The sequence below is a fragment of the Vulpes vulpes genome, chromosome 14 (assembly GCF_048418805.1).
Source record: "Vulpes vulpes isolate BD-2025 chromosome 14, VulVul3, whole genome shotgun sequence".
In the NCBI taxonomy this organism is placed as follows: domain Eukaryota; kingdom Metazoa; phylum Chordata; class Mammalia; order Carnivora; family Canidae; genus Vulpes; species Vulpes vulpes.
This window is the reverse complement of record NC_132793.1, coordinates 117,223,941-117,245,105: the sequence shown is the minus strand read 5'-3', so window position 1 is coordinate 117,245,105 and position 21,165 is coordinate 117,223,941. Positions and strand designations below refer to the sequence as shown.

At 43.5% G+C, this 21,165-nt stretch overlaps 1 protein-coding gene across 3 annotated transcripts; it reads right to left on the bottom strand.

The window, feature by feature from the left end:
• Positions 1-3,999: 3,999 nt before the first annotated feature.
• On the bottom strand, positions 4,000-21,036 carry ZNF518B (zinc finger protein 518B). Of its 3 annotated transcripts, none has more exons than XM_072737777.1 (2): positions 20,929-21,036; positions 4,000-10,637 (listed from the first exon to the last, which is right to left on the bottom strand). In XM_072737777.1, exon 2 carries the CDS (start codon positions 10,431-10,433, stop codon positions 7,188-7,190), a length of 3,246 nt encoding a protein of 1,081 aa, XP_072593878.1. In that variant the 5' UTR covers positions 10,434-10,637; positions 20,929-21,036; the 3' UTR covers positions 4,000-7,187. The 3 variants fall into 3 exon arrangements, with proteins under 3 accessions (XP_072593878.1, XP_072593880.1, XP_072593879.1); XM_072737779.1 differs by lacking the exon at positions 20,929-21,036 and adding an exon at positions 20,453-20,621; XM_072737778.1 differs by lacking the exon at positions 20,929-21,036 and adding an exon at positions 12,562-13,302.
• Between the last annotated feature and the right edge of the window lie 129 nt (positions 21,037-21,165).

The following is a 21,165-nucleotide window of genomic DNA, read 5'->3' as shown; positions in this document are numbered from 1 at the left end:
TTCGTCTCTTCCAATATTTCTTTCTTTCAAGCTCTAATGTTTTGTTTGCATAGAAAATTCAAAGAGGCCCATTTTAATTTATAATTTCATATTACGTTGGTTAGGACTATTCTTAAACTGCTGAATAATGGAGGTGATAGAAGCATTCCCACGAGAGCTATTTCTATGCTGATGTATAGGAATTACACTGATTTTTAAAATATTGGATTTGCACTTGGCAATCTTGATACTCCTATTGCCATGTGATATAGTGACCTAAAATTCTTTCTTCCTTTCTCATGGTTTTAATTGATTATGCAACCTATAGTTTTTATTGTTACTGTGAATGAAATCTTTTCCCCCAAATAAATGGAATAAATTATAAAGCGTTATTGGTCCAGCAGAACTTTATTTCTATTACATATTCAAATCAATTATCACACTAAATGGTAATAACATGTTCCCACTGATGCAAATTTTCCTTCTTTCTTTTTAAAAGTTTATTAAAATTCAACTAATATAGTGTATTATTAGTTTCAGATGTAGAGCTCAGTGATTCATTGGTTGTATATAACACCCAGTGCTCATTACATCACTTGCCCTCCTCTTTCATGCCCATCACCAAGTTACCCCATCCCCCCACCCCCATCTCCCCTCTAGCAACCCTCAGTTTGTTTTCTAGAGTTAAGTCTTTTATGATTTATCTCCCTCTCCAATTTCATCTTTTTTTCTCCCTCCCCCTATGATCCTCTTGTTTGGTTTCTTAAATTCTACATATGAGTGAAATCATATATTTGTCTTTCTCTGATTGACTTATTTTGTTTAGCAAAATACCCTCTAGCTTCATCCATGTGATGCAAATTTTCTTTAAATGTACCTGTAAATTCTGTGTTCTTCTAACCAAAATCTCAACAGGGATTGACAGGCTGATTTTCAAATGCATAGGGAAGAGCAAACCAAGAATAGCCAAGATCATTATACAGTTTTCTAGTATCTGCCAAGGAAAGTGTCCTCACTTCGAATATAACTCCGTCAATGATAAACTATGTTATTAGAGTTAACTTTGAAGAAGAATCACAGTAAATCATGTAATGCAATGCAGAGACCCAACCATAGATCCACACAAATATGAAACCTGGATATATGGAGATATATCCCACACAGGGATAAAAGTATAGACTCTCTGGTAGTCTGGTAGTGGGTGTTAGGACAACTGAGTAATTCACTTGAAGCTGACATATAAAAAGATTTGGACCCCGATCCTTTTGCAATTGTTTTTTTTTTTTTTTTTTTTTTTTTTACAAAGCCTATATCTGACAGCTTGCATTGTTATAGTGTTCACTGTTGTATGGAAGTTTAATATTAAATACAAAAAACTATCTTTTTGATTTCAGGGTAGGGAAGGATTTCTAAAATAAAGCACAAAAACACCAAACCCAACGGAAAAAATTTTTCTTCATGGATTTTTAATAGTGTCTATATTTTCTTTTAAGAGTTTTAAATAGTAAATGGACAAGGAGTACCAGCAGCCCATACAAGCCAATATAGCCCCAAAACGATAGTATCCAATAAATACTTGCAAAATATACTATCTCACTTGGAATTGTGGCAATGCAAATGAGAACAATACATGGCTTCTTCAAATTTAGATCTTGCCAAATACCATGTTGAAGTTCCTATTTCTCCATATCTTCACCACCTCTTAGCAGACTGTTATCATTTCACAACTATCCGATTGAGAAGCTGCTTTCCACACAGGGCGATTGCTATTCATGCCTCTCCAGCATTCAGCCTGTAAGCCACTGTTAGATGTCACTAGTGGTTAGCATGCTGTTCTGCACACAAAGGCAGTGGGAATGCATAGCCCCTTTGGGAAGTTGTGTGACCACTTCTGGGGCAGTGGGTGGTGAGTGGAAGCTCTGTATGTTGTTTCCCGCCTGTGCGAAATCCACCCCTCTTGCTGTCACACTGAGGAAGGAGCCCAAGTGGTTCAGATGGTGCAGCCATAAGATGGGACCCTCCCTCAGGTCTCTGGCACTGTGGATAGTGTCAATGAGAAATAAACATTTGGTTGGTTGACCAGCTCTGTTGCAAAATAAATGTTGTCACCTTAAAAAGTCACATGTGCAATAAGTTTAAGGTGTAAGTCTAGAAATAGAACTGTGGGGCATTCATGCAGAATCTGGCACAGAACTGGCATTTCATAAATGTAAATTAGTGAAACCCATCCTAGCCTACCCTAGTTTTAGAGGTACATAGATAAAATCCAATTCTTCGTATTAAGAAGCTCAGACAAGTTAAGCTAATATTTACAACACAGTAAATATTTTTGTCTTATCCTAGGCTGTTCAATGTGGTAATCACTAGGCACACATGGGTAATGAACATTTGAAATGTGGCTAGAGTGCCTGAAGAACTGAATTTCTCATTTAAATTGGAAAATGTTAAACAGTTAATATCTTGCCACTAAACACAGCTTAAGTGTTTTGATAAGACTGTATCTCATTATAAATGAAAATTTAGCATTAAAATTTAAACCTTCTCTAAGTTGAAAATCAATTTTGTTTTAAACAATGTATATAAATATACACTTTGTTGTTGTTTTTTTTTTAAGATTTATTTATTTATTCATGAGACACACAGAGAGAGAGGCAGAGACACAGGCAGAGGGAGAAGCAGGCTCCTCCCAGGGAGCCCGACATGGGTCTCGATCCCTGATCCCGGGATCAGGCCCTGAGTTGAAGGCAGATGCCCAACCGATGAGCCACCCAGGCATCCCTAAATATACACTTAGTATATGTGTTAACATATACAAAATATCTCAATATTTTAGATGTATTGTCAAAACATTTAATTTCACCTGCTCTTTTTACTCTCCTAAATGTGGCTACCAGAAAGTTCAGATTATGTATGTGGCTCACGTTATATTCCTATTGGACAGCACGGCTCCAGACTAAGTCCACATTCCTCAGAACGGTATCTCATCCTAACTCCTGTGTCTGATACATGCTAGAACCATAAGAAGTCAATTCATCCTAAGTGTAACCTGTGGCAGCAAAAGGCTCTACATGTTGCAAAGAGCTTTATAGACGCTGGGGCACTTCCTGCCAAAACACAAGCTTGCATATTACTTCACTCGCCTTCACGTAAACATAATTTTTTTTTTTTTAACATTCATCTTTCTTGAACTGGAGTTTTCTTCACAATAAAATGTGACCCGGCGACTGCCACTCAACTTTCTGGCCTTGGTGTCAGCGTCCGCCCAGTCCCTGACTCTGTGCATACCGCAGCCACCTCTGGTAGTCCACACCCAATCCGAACCTCCCTTGAGGCTTCCACTGCCTTATTTGATTTCCACTTCCTTCTAAACAACCAAAGATGACAATTTACTGGACCAGAACTATAGGATGGAGGATGACTCCTCTCAGCTAATAAATTGAAACCGCAAATAGCTGAATTTACGCCAACTCACATCTCTAGGTTTTCTTCAGGGTCTGCCAAAACTCAAGTCCGTTTCTTTTCTTTTTTTGGCTCCTTGGAATGATGAACCAAGCGCCCCCTCCAAATATTCTCGTCTTTCCTCTCTAGTATGCGTGGAGTCAGATGCGAGGATGTTTGGGAAGATGGCATCAGCAGTGCAGCTGCTCCTGTGGTCCAGCAGGCTTATCAACCCCTTGGGAGCTCTCTTGTTCCAATCCCCTCCCAGCTGAGAGGCCAGGTTCAGTGGCCACATTATCATCTCCGATGAGGCCATGGACCATGGGATGAAAACTGTTACTGCTGCCTAAACCAGCATCTCTTGTGAATTTAAGACAAAGACAAAACAAAACGAAGCAAAATGACCTGGTCCATTTCAGAGCATGCATGGTTAACCAGCAGTACATCTAACTCAACATATACCCGGATGGAATTCAGAGCACCTGTGCTGTACAGATGGCTGCCTTTACATATCAGAAATGTATCCCACAAGATAGGCTATGTAATAAAAAGCCCTCTTATCACTGAAATGAAAGGGCAGAGAACGTTTTACAGTTGCTTTATTTAACAAAATTTACGCCAACTTCTAGATCTATATACAAACGTGTTTCAAAACCAGAGCAGCAGACACATAAACTGTTAACACAGGACTTACACTAATGCTTCAGACATGTTATGCAATGTTTTGTTTTCTGCTCATATTGACATGTACAGGTTCAAAAATTATTCCAAAGGCCAAGCAACATCACATTTTTGTTTCCTGGGATGGTTTATTTAGTAGGTTGTGAAGAAAGAGGGACGGAACTTTTGAGGGTTAATATATTGTGTTCAGTGTAGTTTAATAAACAGCATTTGGCCCAGAGTGGGGCTCACGAAATATTTTGGGCAGGGGATAAAAATTTGAGTAAAATATGATCTATGAGACTATGAATCTTTTTAAAAATTTTCATTCTGTCATAACTATAAGATCATATCATTTCTGACCCCCAAAAGTAAAAAACTCTAAGAAATAAGTTTAAAATTCTATTAGTAAATATTATTAATAAAATTTCATGAGCACAGGTCCTTCAAAATCAAGGTGGGAGTACATAAATACTCAACACAATTCTACCCCTACCTCGTTCATTAGAAATGTTTTATGACATTTACCTACACGTTAAGCTATTTCCTAAAGTTCTTCATATAGGGAGGACAGACATGTTTTGCTTTCTCATTTTTTATGACTTTCAGGAGCCTTCTTAATTCCTCAAAAAGTATTGTAGCTCAGGAAATCCTCAAAAAGCTTATCTACATGGTCTATTCATAAAATTTAGGTCCATAAAGTATGTAAGCTGAATTTTAGGTAATACTTGAAAAACGGTTGATGCTACAAAGTATAAATATTTCATGTTGACACTTAACACTCTGACCTGATTCATAGTCATCTTTCCTGAAAGGTCATGCTCTAGCCTCTCAAGAAAGATGCTACTAAGCAGTGAGGTATAGGAGAAAAAAAAAAAATCACAGCCTTTTCTTCTGTTAACTTAGGAGCCTTCTATCACGCCGGCAGGGTACATATCCACACATGGTTCATCTGAGAGCACTCTCCTCTATGTGGTGAAGTGGTACATAGGATCCATTTCCCAAAAAGCACCAACTAGAAATGCATGGGGATGAAATACTGCAATGAAATGATCCTCAGGGATTCCTACTCCTGTTTGTTCATATAAATCAGACTCATCATTTACTTGTGCTTTCATTTTCTAAAAATGAGACCATACCATTATAAAAATGTGCTTCCAAAATAATTTCTAGAATATAAAGTGTCTTATATTTTTCCAGCCCACATAATTTCATTATAAAATAGGAAATCAGAAAATTAGCTGTTTTCATATGGTAAAAAATATTTATATGTGTACACACACACATATAAACATATATACACATATAAAAAACCCAAGTTTTAAATTCCAATAAAAACCAATTAACCAACTTAATGATCATGTATTCAGTTAAACATAAGAAATGTTGATTATCTTGAGAACCAACTACAAAGAATTATAACTCCACCTATCAGAAGATAGTTTGACTTTCACACATGTAAAAAAAAAAAAATCAAAGTTCCAACTAACCAACATGAAAATCTCACTCAAGTTTTTTTCAGATATATTGGCTCCCAGTTTCATTCACCGCACTAACAAACTGCCTAAGGAAGGAGCAGTCTTAAAGGGAGGAAAATGCAGAGTTGGGGGCTGCCCTGTAGCCGTGCCTGTGTGTTCTGAGACGGTTGGTGCCTGGCAGGTGGGTTGGTGAGGATGAAATCCAGCCTGAGCTCCCTGTGCCTGGCCACCTATCTGCCCAACAGGTGGTGAAGGTGCAAAGGGAGTTTTTCCTAATGCACACAAAGGTGCTGTGTGGACCAGCCATGGTCCCAGCATCTGATGGTGGAGAGGGGAGGTGTTCACGAGTTACTACCCAGGAAAGGTGAGTGAGAGGGAGAACAGACTGTGAAGGTGAAAGTAAACTAGAAGTGTACTGTGATTATCAGTGAAAACCAGGAGTAGTGTTTCTATAACCTCCACAAAAGATAGTGGGATGTTTCTATTTTGTTGGTTCTTGCTTTAGTATTTCCATGAGGGAAAGCCTTAAGGTGCCTCAGAGGCACAAAATGAAGGGGACAGGAGGTGAGTAGGGAAATGTCTCACTCCAAAGGAGAACCTGTTCGGAAAACTGGTAGAGGGAGAGCAGGCTATGAGCTAGGTTGGAGGCAACATCCTGGATCCCTAAGTGGTGGAGAAAGCACGCGCAGCCTTTGCCCATGGTCTGTGCATGGGTTCTCAAATGAAAACTAATGGCTACATTAAAGTCATAACTCCCTTCACAGTCCTGCCTTGAACTTTATCTATGTTGTAAGAAGCCTATTGATTCACATTTTAAATTGGGTTACTTTATGTTCGTGAGGGTGGCCTTAATTTTATTTTCCATCTGTGACCATTCCTTTTTTTTTTTTTAAGGCACGTTCCCTCCCCAACTGTCATAAATCAAGACATTTAAAAAAAAAGTAAAGGTTTGAAAATGTTTCTTTCCTCCCCTAACATCTACTGTTGACGTAATAAATTCAGGCAAACCCTCAGAATCATTCTTCAAAATGGCCAAGGGAAGCACAATGCTCTGTGCTACAGACACTTCTGAGTACTGCAGAGTGGGTGAGGAATTTAAAAGAGCCACTTTTCTATAACCAAATTTAAGATAACAAAGTAGAAGGTATAATTTCCATTATGTACCAAATATTCAGCACATAAGTTAATGCAGAAAAAAAATGGATGTGCACACCAAGATACGGGTTTAATTCCTCAGTAGCATTTTGTATAAAGAGCAATATGTAAAACACTAAACTTGTCCCTCTGAATAGATCACAACAAATATGTAACTACTCAGAAAAAAGGGGTGCTAAACAAAGAAAAGTCTCAGATCCCACTGGAAATCTGGAAGTTTCACTTCTCTCCAGAAAAACACGTATACATAGATTTGTGCGTACGATTTCAGGGGCTTCAACTAGCTTCCAAGGTCTGGTCACTTATCTCCGGTTAAGACTCCTGGCTCTCAACATTCCTACAAGGTTTCTGAAGAATGAATGATCCTCCCATTTCTACAATCTATATTTCTCCTACTGAGTCAGGGAGGAAGGGGAAAAAACAAACTAGAATAAACTAAAAGTAAGAAAATAATTTGCTTCAAAAACCATTTTTTACTTATTTGCCCTTGGAAGAAAGAACATCCCAATCTCTAGTTGCCTCTATCAAATGCCGTTGGCCATGACTCATCCACTCTTCCTGGTCTTCATACAGCCGCCCACAAAACCAGCATTTAAATATACACTGTGATGAGTCATCAGGCAAAGAATCCACCACCTGGTAGTTGTTTTTATGAACTTTTTTAAGTTTCATTTTCAACATCATTTGCCTTTTTATCTGATTGGCCTCCTCCACATTCTGGTATGTCAGGCGAACGTGATGCCGTCTGATGCCTAGCTGACACCTAGTCCTCTCTGACAAGACGACTTTGAGAACGTTGCCTTTGTACTTGTTTATTACCTTCATCACATTGGTCACTTCTGGAGAGTCAACATCAGGATGGTTTAATACGATGACAGGCTGGTTCCGACGTGGGCATTTAATCAATTGATCTGGTTTAACAGCTACCAGTCGAAGTTGTCTTGCAACCTGGAAAATTGAAGGATCCTTGAGATAGCGGCTGGGATCAGCCTGGATTTTACTTTTCTTCTTGGATGAGTTCACTTGTTTGGTTTTATTTTTACTGATAGGAAGACTTCTGGAAAGCAGTTTCCCTTGCTTACTCAGTTCACTGCTTCCTTGCTGACTGTGCAGGGGGCCAGTTTTTTTAGGCATGGTGCTACAAATAGAACTCTCTTTTCTTGGTTTTGGCCGAAGAGGTATATCAAAATTTTGAGACATATCTATTGGCCCACTTTCACTTGTCAAAGACTGTAAGTCTGAGTCTGTCTGTCTCACTGGGCATAACGGAATGGGTTTTATTAACTGTGTCTCACTGCAAGGTATGCTGACAGGTGCTTCACACGTGGCTTCTATAATGTGTGCATCCTCAGAAGAATTAAGAACCCTCAATACAGCCCCTTTGGGGATCAATACTGGAGTAGCAACATGGGCCTTCCTGGTTACCCGTTCAGTATTCCCATTGCTGCCTTCTATAAACTGTGGACATATTTGCTGATGAGTCAGCTGTCCATTAATACTACCATCATCCTGAGGTTTTGGGAGCGTGCCTGTGGAATAGCCAGTGCCAGTAAATGATACGTTAATTTCGTGGATACCTTCAGGAGCAGCTTTTGAAGTTTCCTTCGACGTCTGCCCTGCAGAACGGCGATGTGCATTATTTGCAGACAAAGATGATGGCTTACCACAGGATTCAATTAATTGAGCTATCTTTCTGCGCAAGAGTTCAATTGACTTTATTTTGGATGTTGAACTATTCCACTTAACACCCTCAGGGACATTTTCAGACCCAGAGCTCAGAGAAAATACTGATGAGATGACTGGACCATCAAAAGAGTCTTTAGTCCTTTCAGGATTCTTTAATTCCAAAGGCTCCTCCCTGGGTGGCTGAGACCTGATTCTATCTTCTCCTGGCATATTTATGTGTAAATACTCGCTTTTATGTTGAGAGGAAATCTGGCTTGTATTTGAAACTGCCTTGTGTTCCTCCATCTGCTTGTCTTTCAGCTTCCGATGAGAGGGAACCATTTTTATAGGAACACTGATCTCATTTCTAGATTCCAAGTTATTTGTACTTACAGGCAATGAGCCCTTTTCTCCAGAGAAGGACATGGTTGTAGGTGATGCAGCTAGGGGAAGCAACTGCTGCAAGTCACCGTGTAAGTTCCTTCCATCTTCAGCAAAAGAAACAGCAGCTTTATATGGAAAGGGATTTGATGCAGCTCCAAGACTGTGGAAAATACTGTTTTTTACTAGAGATGCTGGAGAATGACCTTTTAAGGAGAGAGAAGGAAAAGCCGGTCTGTGTGGGTACATACTGCTTTTTTTTGGGAAATCCTCAACTGTATCTGGGTTGAGGAGGGATTCTCCACGGTCGTGCACACTAGAATTGGACATGAAAAAATCATAAGACCTGACCCACTTCACATTTTTAAGTTGTTTCTGAACTGACGACTGAAGATTATCAATGCCTGCCAGTTTTCCAACATTCCCTTCAATTGCCAGTGACTTTGTTTGGCCTGCAGAAACCATTTTTTCTGGTTCAACTAAACGCTTCTCTCTAGCCATACGCTCAGAATTGCCCCCCTCGCCCCCACCAGCGTCAGGGCGGTTACTTTCTTCCAGAGGAAACAATTTCAGGACCAGCTGCTGGGTCCCATTGACAACCTTCACATCTATCAACTGGGCTAAGCAGTTTGCAGGAACGACGAGTTCTGCTGGTGCCACCACAGTTAACGGCATTCCCGGCTGGACAGGCTCTTTTGCTGGAGACAGCACTTCCACCTCCACACTTTTGTTCTCAAACAGACTGCCTTCGTTTGGCTCCGACAAGGTCACTTTATTTGGAACACATACTACATCTTTTTGGTATTCCTTTGATTCAGGCAACAACATGATACTGTGCATTTTGTCTTTATTCGTATGGAGAGAGAACCTTGAGAGTTGATCTGATGACTTATTTTGAAATGTAGTCCTTGGATTGGGAGCTTTGAAAAGCTCTGTGTTTTGCTTGGATGTGCTGACTCTTTTCGGCTCCAGTTTGGCAACAGTTTTGGGCAGCCGCTTTCCCCCCACCCTCTCATGTACTCTCCGCCTGTGTTTGACAATGTAGTCATTCCTAATAGCACCATAGTCGCAGTACTCACACTGATAAGGGAATACGCCTGTGTGTTTCACCAGGTGCCTCTGGAACTCCCCTTTTGTGTAAGAAACATAGTTGCAGTGAGAACAGATGAATTTAATCTCTTCATGTTGAAGTGTGTGCTTCTTGTATTGCAGAGGGTCCTTTGTGGAAAATCGACATTTATCACAATAGTATTTGCCTGGCTTAAAGTTCCTTACCTTAAATTTGTTATTGACGGAACTTGAGATGGCTTCGGCTTTATTTCCTACAGCAGTAGCATTGGGATTGCTGTTCACATAATGAAAATGGGGAGCAGCCACACCTAGGTTGCATTTGAAGCAAATGTATTTGTCTTCCTTTTGGCTTGGCCCGGTACCCTTTTTCAAATCTTGAAGCGGGATTTTGTGAACACTTTTGCACTTCACACATGTAGCAACAGTCATCATGGCAGCCTCTGCCTCTGAGCCTTGACACAAAAGAGCCTGCGCTTCTTGTCTATCTGGTCGAGTTGCTCTATTAGCAGTAGGCTGTTTGGGTGACATGGTTAAGGAATTATGTCTGTTGTTCACTTGAGTGGTATATAACTGCCGTCCAAGATCCTTCATCTTCTTTATTTGCATTTCTAAAAAGGGAAAGCCAAAAAATCCAGGAAGACTTCACAGGATAAAATCCTTCGGGGCCATCCTTCATTTAACTTCCCGATTGGCAGAGAAGCAGTGACTTCCTGGGCGGGCATAGTCAGTTATCCTTGCTTATAAACCACCACAGTAGGTGTATGATCCCAAAATACAATTGTTCCCAATTCTCTGATATTCCGGGCAACACTAAAGGGAAAAAAAGACATCAGAAAGCATGATTAATACGTGAACTTAAGGTTTAGTTAAGCTATTTCCAAACTTATCCTGTATTTCAATGATCTTTATATTTCATGCTAAACCTTCACATATTTTCTTAAACATATACTGACAGTAAAATGTAGTACCACAGAAGGGGCAAATAAGCCTAAATGGAAGATATTTTTAAATTCAGCCCTCTAAGAACTCCTCTCTTTAGACCAACCATAAGTAGATAGGCCAGGAACAAGGAAATCACAGCTGTCACTCAGAACAGTCCTTAATAAGTGAGTTATTTTTAGGTGTCATGGAGAACATCCCAGCAATTTCATAGGTATAAAATCATATTATACCTGTACAGGAGAATACTATTTCAGTTTCTAAACATACACATTATCAGGTCACGGAGAAAGCTAGGGCTGGGGCTCAGGTGTCATTTGTTAATTAGCAGCTTGGATTCCCAGCTCTCTCTATGCTACATTTACTTTCACAAATGTAAGAAGTCAATAATACACTGGCAATATTAGGTGGACAAATACTGATTCCTTCAAGATTTTATTGAGCATCTATTATGTGTCAGGCAGTGTTCTGAGTAGTGCAGGGCAGTTAGCAAAACCCAGTTAAGTGATGAGGTTGCAGAGCTGGCATATAGAGGTGTGGAGAGTCAGGAAAGACTCCAGTTAAGCTGACATTTATTTGAGCAGAGACCTCAGGGCAGCAGGGAGTGAGTACTGTAGTTGTCTGGGAGAAGGGAATTTCAGGCAAAGAAGGCAAAGGTCTGTGGGATGTGGGCCTGGACCAACTGAGGAATGGCAAGGAGGCTGAGAACAGAGGACAGTCAGCAAGGAGAGGAGATAAATGAAAGAGCAGTTGGTATGATCAGAGTCAGTGGGGGCACTGGTTAAGGAAAGCTCCAGCACAGAGTCATAAGGACGTGACTTTTCCTGTACCTGAGAAAGATAACCAGGGGAGACTAGAGCAGTGACATGGCCTGATGTGATTTATATCCCAACAGAGCCTCTAACTGCTGCACAGACAAGCATCTGTGGGTGGAATGAAGAGTGTGGGGGATTGAGGTGAGGGTGGGGGGGCAGCCTGGGCCGTGGTGGCAGAAGCAGAAATGTCCCTACAGCAAATGCCATAATATGTGTAACACTGATACTCCTATAAAAATGATTATCTTTAAGTGCAAGTTCTTTTTTCAGAATATACAAGACCCATAAGCCAAACAATAAAACATTCTAGCTGGGGATCTACTAAAAAAACCTTTCTTTTATGACCTTATAAAAACTACTGAAGCCTTGAGCCTCATTTTTTTTCATCTATTAATGAGAAGGAAGGACACTTATCCAACCTCTCTCATGGCGCTGCCACGATGACTAAAACACTCAAGGGTAGAAAAGAACACTTCTGAAGTTTTAAAGTGGTTCTTTAAGTGTCAAGAGGCACACAGAGGTACCCAGTGTCTGACCGATGATGAGTAGCAACAGGAGGTGGAATTAGCAGCTTTCTTCTGGCACACTGATCACAGGCCAAGAGCCATGCAAAATAAGTCTGAAGGGCCAACCTGGGGGAGCAGAAGGTCCTACTGTAGGGTCAAGAGAAATAATTATTGCATATTCAGATCCAAACTAAAAGCTGCCCTGTAAAAGCATTTTTGGAAAGCACCATAAGAACACACTATGTTTGACAACATGCTTTTTATTTGGCAGTGTTCTCTCCCTATTTTGCTTTTGCAAAAGATAGCGGTCTCCTTTCAAAAGCAATTCCCAGTATGCTGTTGAATCCTGGTGGCACCCAGGACTTGATCAGACGTGCCCCACTCCAAGCATGTATGTATATTTAGACACCAAGTGGGCAGAGGCCCCGTGGAGTTGCAAAACGCTACCTCTGCCCTTAGCGTTCAAACACATACCGATACAAGGGGACTGTGAAGAGGGCAGGACACGTGGGTGCTTCCAGCTGGCAAACTGATAAGCATGGGCAAAGACAAGAACTTCCATTTTGCACTCCTGGTATACACGACAGGTAGAAGTTTTAAGATTCACTCATAAAACTCACATGCATTTCATTTTCCAGGTATAAACTGGATCTAGTGAAGGGAGAGACTCCAGTGACACTATTAGTACCAGAACTTCTAGAAGCATAACCTGCAACTACTCAGGTAATCTCAAGCGAGCCACCTGTTCTCATCTGCTTGTTCATCTATGTGATTTCCAAGCCCAGTCTCCCAGAGCCGACCTCTGAAATCAGTCTTCCTACCATCCAGGAATGCTACTGCCAACAATGTGGTCATGTGGGCAATTTCATCCCATTAAAACAAAGGGAGAAATATCTGTGACCAGAACCCAAGAGAAGGCTGGCTCCAAGGACCCACAGGTGAAGAAGACTCTAAAAGGGAATTGGCCCAGTGGTTCCCAAACATGGAGGAGCCTCAGCATCACAGTTGAGACAGACAATTCTGGACTCACCCCTGAGCTAGTGAGTCTAAATCCTGATGAGGCAGGGGAAGAGGTAGAGATCTGTGGTTTATAAAAGCACTCACTGTAGTTTTGGTAAAAGCCAGGATTAGAAATCGCTAGTTAAAACTTCCAGCAACATTTTGATCTTTTAAAATCATCTTCACCAGTTGATCATGCAACCGACAGTCTAACATTGCCATAAAATTTCTGCCTCCTTTTAGGCAGCTAATTTTATTTTCACGTAGTTCTCGTTGTTGAGAATTTGCCCTTAAATGTAAATGAAACTAGTGATTTTGTAACTTTCTTATATACTGATTCTGGAGCTACAAACATAATCCCTCTTCATAAACCATTATATTAATACACACCTTTTCTGTCATTCAGTCCCTGGTTCTCAACTCTCTTCCAAAGATCTGCATGCCAGTTGATATTATATCTGCTATCAGCCCTGTAATCCTACTAACCAGAGAGAGGGAGGGGGAAGAAGACAGGAGGAAAAAGGGAGAGCACAGAGGGGAGAAAAGAAGAAACTTACTTGCCTGGTACAAACTGCTTACCAACTACTTCAACATCTCACATATTAACGCTAAGAAATTCTCAAGACTCTTGTGATGAGATTTCTTCATTTGAAGACTCACCCAAAACAGGATTCCAACTGTGCATTTTTAGTTTTCCAGCACCTTTCCCGGCCTCCAGGGTTCTTCAAAATTTATAGAAAGCAGTTTTGCCATTTTTTTTCCCCAAGTCCTCTTAAAACTTGGGAGATGTCTTTCCTCCTAAATAACTGAAGACTCAAAATCTCAGCAGATTGGATGGTAAGATCACATACTTGGCAAGAAGTAGAGAGCATGCTGATGGAGGAAAGTTCCCTAGGGGGATTAAGCAAGCCAGCTACAGTGGTGAAGGAGTGTAGTCCTATCAGAGGTGTTTCCAGAAAACTATCTCACCAGATATTCTGAATTAAGAATCCTGAGGAGCAAGTGCCTGTAGGAAATGCGAGGCTGTGATTAGCAAATACAGTTTAACGCGAGGCAAGACATCTAGGCCATATCTGAATTATGGTCACCTGTTTACAAGTGTCTTCCTGGCTTCTAAACCACTCTCAAAGTAATACAATATTTCTACACTGGTACTTCCTTCAGTCCAGGTGACAAAGATATCAGGCTTCTTCCAAACAAGTTCTCTTTGGCCTTTGCAACGTGTGTGGCTAATTGTTAGGGGAAAAGGTCTGAGCACATCCAAAGACAGGGGTCAATGGATGCAGTGACCGGCAGGGAAGAACTAAGGTGGCTTTGCTTCTGGTACTGCATGTGGGCATACCCGAGCGACCCGCTCGAGGGCCCACTCCCTCTGTCTGGCTCATGGAAGGTGCAACCACCTGGGGAGTTGGGTCCTCTTGGCAAACTGCTGCCCAGTGGGCTAATGACCAAGGCTTATGTGAGGTGATAAAAGCCCTTGTATGCCCCTGACATGGGAGGGCACTCAGCAAACTGCTAACTTCGGTTTTGGTGTTTACCTACCTTTCAAACTCATGCCTCTATTCCCAAACCGCTGCATTTGACCTCCTAGAACTGGAAACATACTTTTTTTTGGGGGGGGGGGTGGGGAGAGGGTGCCTTAGGAAGAGTCTCAAAAGCACAGAAAATACTTAGTATTATTAGCCCTGGACACAATAAATAAAATGTCCAATGACTATTAAGTTGTCTGTTTTTTCACAGCACACCATGAGCTTTTTAATGCAGATTTATCTACAGCAACAGCCAAAGATGACGGACACACCCCAAAGAGAAGTGCACCGTATGACACAAGTGTTTCCTCAAGACTGAGTCTTGTCTCCTCCTGAGGAAAAGGCTGTACAGCATTCGCTGCTGCTGGTTTTTCTTTTGACTTTGAGCTCACTTGCCCTGGTTTTTCTTATGCTTATTATGGAGACTTATGGAGAAAAAGACTTGAGTCTGTCAGACACCAGGACAGCGCCACTGCAGCCTATAAAAACTGTGAGGATTGTACAAATTCTTATTAAGATGGAAGTATCAGACTTGTAAATACTGGAAATGCCAAGTGCTCAACAGAATTAGAAAAGAAATAAGTAGCAATATGACATAAACCTACAGATTCTAGAATTGTATTACAGGGATTTAAAACCTAGTGCCATCCCTTTCTAGGTGTATGACCTGAGGCCAAATGTCTGAATCCTCATCAGTAAAACCAACACTAATAGTACCTATGTCCTAGGCTTGTCCTGAGGATTATGTGATAATATGACATACAGTGTTAAACTGTTACAAATATAATTTCCCCCCCTTTTCATGAAGTAAATGGAGAAAGAAATCATACCAATGACATAGTCAAAGGGGTTAAAATATTTGCTGCTTCCCTGCCTAGCAACTGCTCTTTCCAGAATATACACTGAAATTCACTTCATGATTTTAATTACATTTCCTGGGTTGTATAGCCTAAAATACAATTTATCTCTGGGGCAAGATCATCACCTAGCCTTACTGGCAAAGGACTAACATGGAAAGATGCTTCAACTACATATGACAGTATTCACTACAACTTAGGTTAGGTACTGGCTAGTTACTGAACTACCTGTTCCTCTCCAAGCTCAGGTGAATCGTGAAATATTCCTGTGAGTGCATGAACGTCTATAAGCTGGATGTGAGTGTGAACAGCGGCTGGCCAATTATATCACATGCATGTAATTCGTGGGTCATCAAGATTCTGTTCGTTGAGAAGCTCACCAAACTCAGTCACCAGAATTTGCATCATTTTTGGATGGAGAAGCATATATAGGAAGCTCTCTCCAGAAATCCTCCCACGTGGCTCCTGCCACATTCAGTGCCAGGGCAGGGATGGAGCTGCAGGACCCACGAAGAGCAAAGGGAATGCAACTGGAAGATTTGTGGCTCAAACTCTGATTTCTATTTGTTGAGTCCTTAGGCAAGTGGTTCTCTCTGCTCATTGTCAGGCAAGGAAACAGGCTTCATGATCTTCAGACTTAGAAGGTAATTAGGAGAGCCAAACAAGGTAACATATGCAAAGCACTCAGGTTGTGGCACAGTGCTCAAAAATTCTTTTCTGTTCCTTTTTATCTACTTAGTCATAGCAAAGACTGGTCTAAAAAATGTTTCCCAGCAAGCAAAAATTTAAAGCATTCTACCTCAAAGTGCCCAGCAGCATGTAGACAAGTAACACCTGATCAGAGTTAAAGAACCCAACCCCAACATTAGGCCTTTGAAGTGCTCACACTGCACAGATAAAATGGCATTTAGAAAGAAACTGGTACCTCACTCAGCAAGAACCATTGCAAAGAATCAGAACTGAACTGAATTGGTAAATACTTCTAAGAAAAGAAAAACAGCTAAGTAAGATCTTTTCTGTCAAACTACTTTGCACTTCAAAACGACTGAACTGAAAATTGATGGCCCCTGAATGACAGAGAAATACTTCCAAACGTTGCAGACAAACACACCACCTATGGGATTCTAGATTTCCTTCTGAAACCAAACATTATCACTTGGGTCACAGAATGGGGCAAGAAGGCTGGACAAGAAAGCCCCTGTTCAGGTTCCTCTGCTTTCTATGGGAAAAGTGCAAGAGTAGAAAGGACAATGAGCTTGGAATTTCAAGAGCAATGTTTAAAACCTAGGTTTTGGACTTAAGAGCTGTGCAATTCTGAATTTATTAACCTGCTCTGAGCTTGAGTTTTCTCACTTGTAAAGTGGGACTAATGATGCCCAATTTACATGCTGATATGAGGACGAGGTATATGCAGGCAGCAGGTAACCTTATGTTTGGCAAGCAGTATATGTTCCGTTAGAAAGAAACCTATTTTTGCAAGTCTCCTTTGAATGTAGAAGAGTCTGGCAAACTGAAAAGCAGAAACTCTTAACAAATCAGCCTGATGAGATAAAGGACTCACAGCAGGCTGTCCTCAGGGGGTTGGGGGGCCAGGATCTTCTCCCCAGTCCCATCTAGAAAGGAGTTATTTGGGGACCCACTTGACACTGTAAAGCTCTTCAACTGAGACTATATCAGAAAGCAAAGTAAGTTATTACACAGATTTTCTTTTTAACAGTTTAAGAGAAGACCTTTTAAAAGAAAGAATATGACCAGTGATAGAGTTCTTAAAGTATAAAACTTACAGTTCTCTGGGTGGAAAAAAAAAATGTTAAGGGGAAATTATGCTTTTGTTAGCATTAAAAAAAGCACAAGGTAAAAACAAAGTAGTATTACAAACAACAGTACAGAATTGTGTGTTACTGAACACACCTAGGAACTTCAGGTCTCTAAAGTGACAAAAATAAAGGACACATATTTTTGTATTCTCCCCCCTTCTTTTTGGCTTAAAACCCAAATTTGTAGATGAAATGGATTAAAAGTTTAATAAAAAACACAAACACAGAAGAAATCTTACTACACCAGTGATTATTAACCTTGGCTGCATTAGGGTGACCAACTTGTCATAATATGCCCAGGATGTTAAACTTATTTTTGAAGGAGGTCCCTGGGATGGTCAACCTACTGCACATCAGGATTACTTGGAGAGCTTTGAAAATGATGCCTGGGCCCCACTGTGTGTGCAGAGGTTTTAAAAGCTTTCCAGGTAAATCTCATGTACAGCCAAGGTTCTTAACCCCCTGACAAAACAGGCGCAAAGGAGTGTGAGGGGGAAGGCAAGTATATTATGAACATCCTTGTGCAATCTTTTATATACCCATCCCAGCCAAGGGTGCTAGAGAGGGGGCAAGGCAGTGGCCTTGGATGGGGGTGGAGTGCTGGGCAAGCCAACTCTGGGTCCTGCTCCTGCTTAGCCATTTGACCTTGGAAATATCATCACTGATACTCTCTGTAACCACAGTGTGTAAGTAACCACTTTACAGATTCTTGGGAATGTAAATGTTCCTGGCAGGGCGCTAGTACAATGAGCACAAACCAGGACTGTTTATCCCCACACTTGCTATGGGCTGCTGTCTTTAAGGAGTGTAATGGGAGATGGAGAGCAGTCCTAAAAGGGTGGTTTCAGTGAGGCAGCAAGTGCTGTACCGCTGATCTGATCAGGAAGCTCTCAGTGGCTGGCTGTGTTTGGCAATCTTGGAGCATCTCGACCCAAGTCAGGTGGAAGGGGTGCCTGGGGCCTGTAGACGCACCTTCATACGTTACCTCAATACTCCTGAAAGTGTACCTTCAATTATCTGCTTCTTCTAAGATAACAGATCTGGAGAGGCTATGTGTCGTTTCCCAGGTCATGGAGTTGATCCGCTGGTGTCTAATCTAAATTCTTTGCTTTCTGCTACCAGACTGTGTGAAACTGTGAACTGAAGACACGGCATCTGCTGCCACTCAAGTACCGTTCTTACTTCCTGCCTGGTGCCGTAGAGCTGCAGATGAGTCAAAGGCGTGGCGAGTTCCAGGGCTCTTCCTTCTTTCAGGTCTTGTCTTCTCAGGCACCAAGCCCCATCTGGCCTCCTAACTGTAGGCCCTGGCGTAGGCTTCTACACCCAGCACCCTGTGAGGCTTCCACGCACTGCACAAAATGCCCTGCAGCAGAAGCCAGGCACTTGGATGTAAGGCCTGAGTCTGTGCAGTCTCAATTGCACCAGGGTTTTTCTTCTAGAAAATAAGAATGAGCCCCCAAGACGTTCTCTGAGCAGGGATGTGTTGCAAAGTAACACAGGAGCTTAAAATAAAAAAGAAGAAAAGGCTTCCTAGGGCTCAGGTGAACTAATAAATCAGATTGCCCTTTTCCTGAGATGGGCTGAGGCATACAGTTTACAATCCTTCCCAGGGATTCTGCTGCCTCACCACCCCCACTCCATGATGAGAACATCTGGATTACAGTCTCTGGACCCTTCACTCCAAGGATGGATTCTGGAAATTACAATTGGTGGGGTTGGCATATGTAAACAAAGAAAATGCAGTCTACCCCCGAGCAGCTTGAGAGCAATCAAGACTGGGAAGCCTCTCTGTGAGGACCTCATTTATCACAGTCAACAGCATGGGGCTTGGCACAGGAGGTACTCCATACACATTGGTTGAAGGAATGAATGAATGAATGAGTGAATGAAAGAAAGGTCAGCCTTGTGTCAACAGTCATCCAAATGTTCCTTCTTCCTCTTGCCTGAAAACTGCCCCAGATTCCCTTACTTAAAGGCAAAACAGCAATGGAGATCAAGACTTTAAAAAAAAAATTGATATTAATGAATTCTTAAAAATCTACATTAGTTTGACATATCAGGGAGGAGGCTCGATAAAACAATGCCCTCCTTTGTTTTCAAAAATGCATCTGTAATGAATGTTATCAGCAGAACAAAACCGGATACATACAGAAGGGTTATTTTTTCGTGGTTACATTACATCCAAGATTAAAAAAAAAAAAATTTTAAAAAGTGCATCCTAGGTGAGAGAAGGTCGACCTTAGACAATTAACAGAGCCAAACATTCTACTTGCGTTCTGGTTTCTAAAGGGCTATTTGCTGGGCTTCCAGAACCCTTGGCCAGTATCTCCCGTTGTGTACACACATCACAGGCTGGGCTGAACTTTGCATCGGTGGCTCAGGGAAAAGATAAAGACACATACATACATTCCTATTCTCTCTCCGTTCCTCTAGGAAAGCACTGCAAACTCCTGGAGACCACAGCTGTCTCACTCGGGGTGACTTCAATTCTAAACTTAGAGAGAGAGAGATGATCCTGAAAGGCCGTAACACGTTGCAGTGCAGCCGTGTAGACCTCCATAAACAGGACGGCGTGCTATTTCGCTTTTTTCAACTTACTGAATGCCAGCCGGGCTGATACACTTGTCCACGGCCTGGTTTTTAAAGTCAGGGTTATTGTAATGGGGGGGGGGAGGGTGTACACTTGCCTAGAAGGACTGTACTTGTTCGTTCTCTCTCTCCGTTGGTCTCCCTTTCCGGTGAAGAAATCTATTATTCACTCTTGTGCACCCGGCCTGAAACTGCCCAACACAACCCACAGATCGCAAGATAAAAAAAAGGGGGGGGGGGCAGCTGAGATGGGGGCGGTCCCGCAAGGGCAGCCTGCAGGGCCTCGGAGCAGGCAAGCCCCCGCCGTACCCGCCCCCCGCGGCCCCGGCCCCCGGCCCCCGGCCCCCCTGCTCTCCGCAAGGTCCTGGGCAAGCCCACGCCGGGCGCACGCCGCCCAACTCCCAAGGAAAGACAATGCCAGTCGGGTTCTCAAGTTTATTGTTGGCGCGCCCAGGCCGGTGGGGCGCGGGCTGCAGGCGGGCGGCGGGCGGCGGGGCCGGGGCGGGCCGGGGCGGGCCGGGGCGCGGCCGCGGGGTCTCCGGTCACCGCGGGCGGCGCACACGTCAACGCTTACCTCCGAGGCCCGCAGGAGGCTTTAAAAATGGCCTCCTGACGACACTTCCTGCTCGGAGCCGACCGGTAGGAACCCTCGCAGGAGACGCATCATTTAAAACGCCGGGGGCGGGCGGAGGAGGCCGGGCGGGCGCCTGCACTCGGGCCGCCGCCGCCAGCACCGCCGCGGGAGGCCAGCCTGCGGGTCGCGGCGGCACAAAGGGCCCGCACCCGGCCCCCGGCCCCCGGCCCCCCGCACCCCGCCCGGCCCCGGCCCCGGCCCCCCGGCCCGCGCAGCGCCCCCGCCCGCCCCGGGCGCCTCTGCGCCACGACGCCCGCCGGCCAAGCCGCACGCGGGGTCGCGGCCCGCACCGCCCCCCCCGCCCCGGCCCGAGGCTGCCCGCCCCGTCCCGCCCCGGCGCGGCCTCGTCCGGCCCTCCCCCTCCCCCCCGCCCCCGCCGCGCGCGAACCCCCCCCGCCCCCGGCTCAACCACTCACCCGGCCGGCGGGGCCCGGCTCCCAGGGTAGGGGCGTCTACACCGCCGGCCGCCGGCCGCAGCCGCCTCCGCCGCCGCCGCCGCCGCGCCCGCTGTAGGTCCCTACTCGGGGGGGCGGAGTCGGGCCGGCGACGCGCGTGCGCAGTGGGCGCACAGGCTCGGCTGCGGCGCGCCCGGCGCCCGGGATTCCCGAGGCTGCGCCCGGCCCCCGCGGGGTCTCCGCGCCGCCCGGGGAGCC